This window comes from Atheta coriaria, unplaced genomic scaffold (genome assembly GCF_025399875.1).
Source record: "Atheta coriaria isolate IRGN ID8LTWV9N9 unplaced genomic scaffold, Caltech_Dcor_3.1 hic_scaffold_7_pilon, whole genome shotgun sequence".
In the NCBI taxonomy this organism is placed as follows: Eukaryota; Metazoa; Arthropoda; class Insecta; order Coleoptera; family Staphylinidae; genus Dalotia; species Dalotia coriaria.
The window spans coordinates 10124618-10131965 of record NW_027045449.1 but is presented as its reverse complement, the minus strand read 5'-3'; the positions used below and the strand labels follow the sequence as shown (position 1 = coordinate 10131965).

General features: G+C 36.3%; 1 protein-coding gene across 1 annotated transcript; it reads right to left on the bottom strand.

Moving 5' to 3' along the window:
- Positions 1 to 3199: 3199 nt before the first annotated feature.
- Positions 3200 to 7084, bottom strand: LOC135795159 (uncharacterized). The gene is made up of 4 exons (XM_065306732.1): positions 6776 to 7084; positions 4774 to 4975; positions 4395 to 4566; positions 3200 to 4332 (listed from the first exon to the last, which is right to left on the bottom strand). The coding sequence occupies exons 1-4, from the start codon at positions 6790 to 6792 to the stop codon at positions 4124 to 4126; spliced, it is 600 nt and encodes a 199-aa protein (XP_065162804.1). The 5' UTR covers positions 6793 to 7084; the 3' UTR covers positions 3200 to 4123.
- Between the last annotated feature and the right edge of the window lie 264 nt (positions 7085 to 7348).

Sequence of the window (7348 nt, the reverse complement as noted above, 5' to 3'; positions counted from 1 at the left end):
AACATACTTTTATCTACATTACACCGTAGAATACAACATTTTATGAAGTAATTTTGATATTAACCATTAAACTATTGTTTTCACTTTCATTTTTTAAAATAAATTTTACTTATATCATTAATTCACTTAAATGCACCGCTTTACGACTTTTTACTTGACGTTCTTTCAAAAATATACCTTAAAAGGTAGTTGACGACGTCAAGCGTGACTCAGAAGTTTGAATTCATACTAAATATGTCATTTAAACCAATAATTAACGCAGTTTAGTATCAGGTGAATAATTTTGATAGTTTTGTATTTAGTTTTATGACGTTCAGAGAATAAAACTTTTATTTTCTTGGAGCAATTTGCAACCTGATCGAAGGTCGCCGCGTTGATCTTGTTTTCCTTTCTTATTGAATGATTTATAAATCACGTACGTGCACAACTCAAACAATATTTAATTAATTAATGAATAAATTCTTCATGCATCAAAGTCAATGAAAAGCAGAACAAATTGCTAATATTATGCTTGATTTAAATCTATTTGATGCTATGTTTGAGTTCACATTAGGAAATGTAATTTATTTACTTTCTTATTTAAACGTTTTTCATGTTTTAAAAATAAAACCGTTGTAAAAGACATAAATAATTGAATTCGCGTCTTAAAACAGTACGTTCTTTATTTGCCTTTTTAATATCAATTCGAAATTACAAGCACATTGTTGAAAATGATCAAGTCAAGCCACGATGAATGAAACCGAGACGAAAACACTTCCCAGAAAATCGTTGCCCGTTTAACTCGTACGTGAATTGATTGCCAAACACTTATGCCCACCTCGCTCGAAAAGCAAGAGTTCATGACGTGAATCATCGAACGTACCTTTTATAGTTTTACACTTGTATAAATCTCTTAAGGCGCTAAAGTCTTAAGACGAAAACAATTCTCTCTTCGACGCTTGTCGCCTGCGCGCGGCTTGCCTCACCTTTTATCTGCCGTCTGAATGTTTGCCAATAATCACGTGCGTCGGCCCGCAATTTGGTAACGATTTTATTGAATAATAATTCACGCTTTATTTGCTTTCGGAGCATTGCAACAAACGGACGAATGGTCGCTACAAGAAATCAAATCAATGATAAATCAACGCGGCACGAACACACGGCCTACTTTTATCGTCGTGTTCTGATTCATTTTCATTTCGATGGCGAATGACGGCAGATAACTGTTTGTGTATTTGCGGATAATTGCGCGTGCTTAATCACTTTCTCATCGGGATTATACTCGAGTTTTGAATGTTTTCATCGGGCTTTTAATGTAGAAAAAGATTTAAATATGCGCGTGTAATGTAGGCAACTTCTTTTACATAAAGTTTAATTTCACGAAGGTATGAAAACATATATTTAATTTATTTTAATTATTAGGTATTGTTTTGGTATTAACTGGCATCCTACACGTGTTTACTGCAATTTTCTTCGCCAGGAGAATAGTTATAGATAATAACAGATAGTTAGAAGCCTACTTAAGTTGATGTTTACAAACAAACAAGTATTTTACGCGCATCGTTGACTTGAGGTACGAATAACGAACACTGATTTAATTTAATTTATCTATCATTTCTTTTTTAAGCTAAAACAATTAATAAAAGTTAGCTAAATACTAAAAATAATTAAAATTGATAAGTTATTATCTCAACTGCATTCCCAAAACAAATGATTATATTATATTTCTATGTAAGTGACAAACAAAAATTCCCATATCGAAACCATGGTTTGATGAGTGTCGCTCAGCTCACCGTGAGCGCACACCAACGCAGTGTTCTTAATAAAAACATGGACGTCGTGGTAGCAACATATGACTTTCTATCATTTGCATACGCGATATTCGCGCGGAGATCCCTTCACTTTCGTTTGCGCTTCGAAGAGGTCGAATCGATTTGAGCGGCTGGAATTCCATTAACTTTTAGGCGCTGCGCGAGATGAACAGGATTCGACTCGCCAAAAATCTCAAATGACATAATATATTTATGGCGCCCATACTAAGAATAATAAACAACAATATTTAAACAATGCAATGAAAGTTTTAAGTTTAAATCAAATCAAAACATGTAATAAATTCTTTTAGAAAAAGCACTTCTCTCAGTAACATCAACATAAATTTAAAATAAATTTTATGGTTATCTACTGGTAATGTTAAAGAAAATAACTTCCGGGTCATGCTTCCTACTCGATGACTTTAATTTATTTCGTTGTATGAAATGAGGATGCAATATGTTACCAGCAAATTTTAATTTAATTATGAAGTCAAACATAACACTCGCGTAAACTTTAATTATAAAATTTTACGAATGCCAAAAACACAGTTCCGCTTTGCAATAGTGTGAAGTAATTTCAAAGAAAGTAGAATAACACTATTTGCATATTTAGTGTTAAAAACTGCCTGAGAATTGGCGAAGAATTGCCAACTTTTGTTTTCACTTGGTTTACTTTTGTCCAATTAGGTAAAAATACAATAATCAATGACGTCAATATAAAATTAAGAAGAGAAATGCACATAAACAACATTTTTATAATATTTGCAGCTTTTGTAATAATTTACGACTACCACTTCTTTATTATACAATAAACCAGCTAATTTGCAACATAAATCACATCAACACCAAACGACATCATAATAAATGTGATTTTGCACGTTTTTGCACAAAATTGAATTATGTAAATCAAAACGCAGCAATGTGGTAACAAATTGAAGTTGACGACCTTGCAATCGACTTACAAATTCTTAAAACGATCGAATTTACTACGAATTAGGTATGCGCTGTATACATAATAAGTGAGTAATCAAAATTATCGAAAAACCATGAAATTTTATTACTGCGATTCACTTATTAATCGATAATTGAACACACTGAATGTCAAATACATCAATGTGTGACTAAATCAAAATAAAAATACGTAGATTAACAAATTAAGAAATACCAAAAAGTAAACAGACCCTTGAAATCAATACATATTAATTAATCAATCAATTTAGTAATTAAACACTTCTTAAATATGAATGCTAATGTCAGTGTGAAGGCGTCAGGAATTAATATTTAAATATTGTTCTAGTTTTATTCAAAACTCACATTAAATCTATGTTTATCATTGATTAACTTATAAAATATTAATTATGCCATAATAGTAACTTTAAAAATTAAAATTATAATTAAAAAATGCTAAATTTTTAAATTTTAGAAGCAAAAATCAAAATTTTATTTATTTTTTACGTCAAAGGCTCGTTAACCTTTTTACATTAGATTAATGCAAATTCTGATAATGAAACATTGTAAATCTAGGAAGTTTAGCATAAATTGCTAATAACTTATCTATATCAAGGTTCTATGTCATTAATGATCAGTAACATAATTTATATGTGACAATTTCAAGACCAGTAGCGATTGTTTCTATTTCCGTTCAAATCCACCACTTTAAAAATAAATATCAAGGCATTTCCGCCTTTTTTGCAATTCCTCTTCCTTCCGTAAGTTACAAACGTAATCGTTTTGGTAATTCATTGCGTAGGTAATCCGCCGCACCCCGAATCGAAAACGATGACAGGATAAAGCCTTGGTGTCACTTCTGGTGTATTTATTTATTTTTACATTTATTTATAGAAGGCGGAGAATTACGGCCGCGTGCGGCGAGTGCAGTGCAGAGAAAGTCGTCACGAAGAAGGTGGCGAAAGTGATGGTCCGATGGCGCATCTCCGATTCAAATCATCGGCCACACTTACGAGTAATTCATTATAAGTAAGCGCAATAAACAACGGCCACGCATTCCAATAAGAAGAAAATCAACAAACGTAAGTCACGATTTGTTTACGGATGTTTAAGGTTACTTTTTTTAAATTTTGTATATTTACAAAAAAAAATCAACACAATGAAATCCTTAGAATTACAATAATAATCAAATCATTTGAAATTTTCATTTTTCTCGTCTCACAAAAACATTGAACATAGTTTTAGATCGTATCAAGTTCCGTTATCTTCTCGAAATAAATATTGATTTCGTCACATTCCTCAAAATTTCGTCCCTTAATTAACTTTCACATAAAACGTAGTATACTAGAATGACTTAAATCTCTTTTGTTTGCAACAAACTGTGCTTAGTTCCGGCCCGGAAACCTCCTTGCCGCTCTCGCGGGCGCAGGTGTAGCGGCGTTTTCTTCGGGATTGCTGGCTTCCGCTGATGCTCCAGCTTTATTGTGATTGAATCGTTTGCGGCCGTTGTTGACACGGTTCTTGCTTGGCGCTGGAGTTGCTTCAACCGGACCAGATTCCTCTTCTTGATGCACTGCTTTCGGGGCTGATTTATCTACAAATTTATTTAAATTTTAATGTGTGTAATGTAAATTATGTATTTTATTATATTATTACGGGTAGCAGCTTGTTCCCTACGGCGTTTCAACGCCGCTAAGAGATCATCATTGCTGCGGAAAGGGCGCACGCTGCCTGCCTTGAACTTCTTCGGCACTTCAGTCGTGGGCACCGCCGCCTCGCCGCCGATGTTCTCGTCGAGCGGCTCCTCGTCAATTTCACTTTCTTCCACCTGTGAACCGGAGAGCAAAACGGAGGCAATAAATAATCGAGTTCCGTGTGCACTACATGTGTGCCAGAAACGAGACACGCGTGCGTGGAATGTCCGAAAGGGGAAATTATCATATTAAACGAATGATCAAGTGAGAGTTATTTATGTTATCGAATTCTAGGAGATTAATTCTTTATAAAAATCAAGAAAACGTTGATTTTACATTACCTTGGCTGGAGCAGCAGTGGTGGTAGTGCTTGCCTTGCCATTCGACCTACCCGCCAGCGGGTTGCGCCTGTTTTTCAAAGGATTTGGACGCGTTGGTTTCGGGGCAGGTGCAGGCGCTGGTTCTTCTCCATATTCGGCGTATTCCTCATCTGCTGGACGTGCATTGCAGAGGGCAATAAGACACACCAACCCAAATATACACCTAAAAATTTAATTTTACTCTATATAAAAGGAAATACGATATAAATGCATTGATTTATATTGGCAGCATTAATCTTAGTGTAAATCGCGTTTCATTTCCTAGTTCGTGATTTGCTTTTGCCTCCGCACACGCTAAAAACATTTTGTTGTGATTTGTGTTTTGACTGTCAGCACAAGCAGACACACTTTCAAAGTTAAAGTTAAAACTTAGCGCCTAAAAACCAGTCGCCGATCCTTCTATTTCACAACGCGTACAACTTTGAAGCAGCATGGCGGCTGTGCCGAAAGACTGACATTTTGAACCATCCGTAATGTAGGTCCTATATATCGCTTTGGCACGGCACGTTCGCCGAAAAAAAGAATGCTAAAAATTGCATAAACGATTGAATCGTCTTTAGATTGTAATAAAAGTTGCGCAAAAAACCACGAACGAAAGTTCAACGATTGTTGAGCTTAGATTTCAATTATTAAATTGATGTGTGTGTGTTGGGGCAAGACATTTCGTTTTATTGTTTAACCCAGAGTTGTGCAACCACGATTCAAGAAACGATTCAAGATGGCCGACAACTAAACAAGTGGTAACATTCACCCAGTTACCCAGTTTATGACCTAACCATCCTACATAATCGATTAATCAACGATTATGTCAATAATACTTGTTCCGATTGAATTCCATTCGATATGATTTACAACTAGGAATTGATGGAGGCTCAGATTTCACTTTTGCTCAACGTGTAAATAATTTACACACTAAAAATCACACATTGTAGGTTGTGATTTTTTATTATTGTTTCTAATTAATTTACATACCGGTAACTTGATTTCAGATTATTAATTACTTATTGTATATTCATATAAAAGTCAAGTGTTGGCAATGTCGTTAATGGCAAACACTTAAAATGAACCTTGATTTATGATTTTCTTGCCATTTGCATGAATATAACTAATGCGCGACGAATTAAAAAAAACGAATGCGAAACTAATTGGATGCTAATCACAAGCTCCCCGCTGATTGATCGCGCGCCATTTCATTTTTTTCGGCAATGAAGTGAGTTTCGCACACGTTGCTGCCACTCTTTGGGTCTTTAGGTCAAAAAATGCGTGACGGAACGAACGCAGAAGGACGCTGAGTGACATTTTCATTTCATGCGCTGTGGTAATTGCACACATCTACCACCTGTTAATATCAGTCAAGACACGATTCTCCGTGGCGACGTTATTAAATTTATGCAGATGTCTCGCCGAAATTTGATGGGACAAAGTTAACGCGCTGGGAAAATACGCGTTTTGATTGGCACGCGGCGATTTTAAATCTCAATTAAAATGTTAATCGAATTCTTGTGACTTCGCCGAAGAATTTTTACCGCGTTTAGGTGCAGCAGGAATGTCGTCCGAGAAATGGCATTGCCTCAATCGAGTGTTATATAAATCGGTTCTTATCTTCATCGTGACATTTTTTTCTAAACATTGACAAGTTTACTAGCTATGTTTTTATGTGAAAATAACGGAAAGACTAAGAGGTAATCGAAAACTTAACAATTGATAGTAAAATGAAGCAAAATTGTGGCCGCGGAGCCCACGTCTGACTATCGGTGCGCCTCGGCATAAGAATGACGTAACGGCGAGCCTAAAGGCGCGCGGCGCGGCGACAAGAAAATGAAAGTTAGCAGGCCGTAATGATAATAATGCATTAATTAATAAAAACGTGTTTTTCGCCTTTTACGAAGACTTTAATGAACCGAGCATGCAAAACAAACGCGTTAAGCTTAACTAAGAACGAAACAGGAAACGAAACACTTACAGCAGATTGAATTTCATCTTGATTATTGTGCCTGTGTGTGATTAGTGCGAGATTTCCTTCTTCTCGTGTATGGATGCGGAGAACGCCGGAGTGGCTTGCGGCTGCTGATGGCGTCTTTCGCGAACTTAGGCGACGTTCGAACAATTCTCGATTGTGTGCGATCGGCGTGCTAATAACGAATGGCTCGCCGCTGTGATTGTTGATATAAATTTCGGTCTCGCTCGTGCCGGTGATGCAAAAGGTGGGTGTCGATTTGGGGAAAGGGTTGGTTGCGGCAGCGCGCAGAGTGAGGAGGCCACTGGAAGCCGGCCAGCGCCGCATTCCAATATTTATAAATTCTCCCGATTGAATACTTTTCCCTTCACTTTACAATCGGCCATATTAAACGAGATACGGTGTATTAATATGCGCTCGCTTTCACTCAATATCTGCTTCACTATACTCCGGCTGTGTGCGTGCACACCTCGCTTGCCTCATTCCACTCTGGAGGTAATAATGCACCAATTGTTCAATCGCACACAGAATTCAAGAACGCGCGCAATAAATTTGCAATCATTTTTATCTCATCGTCGT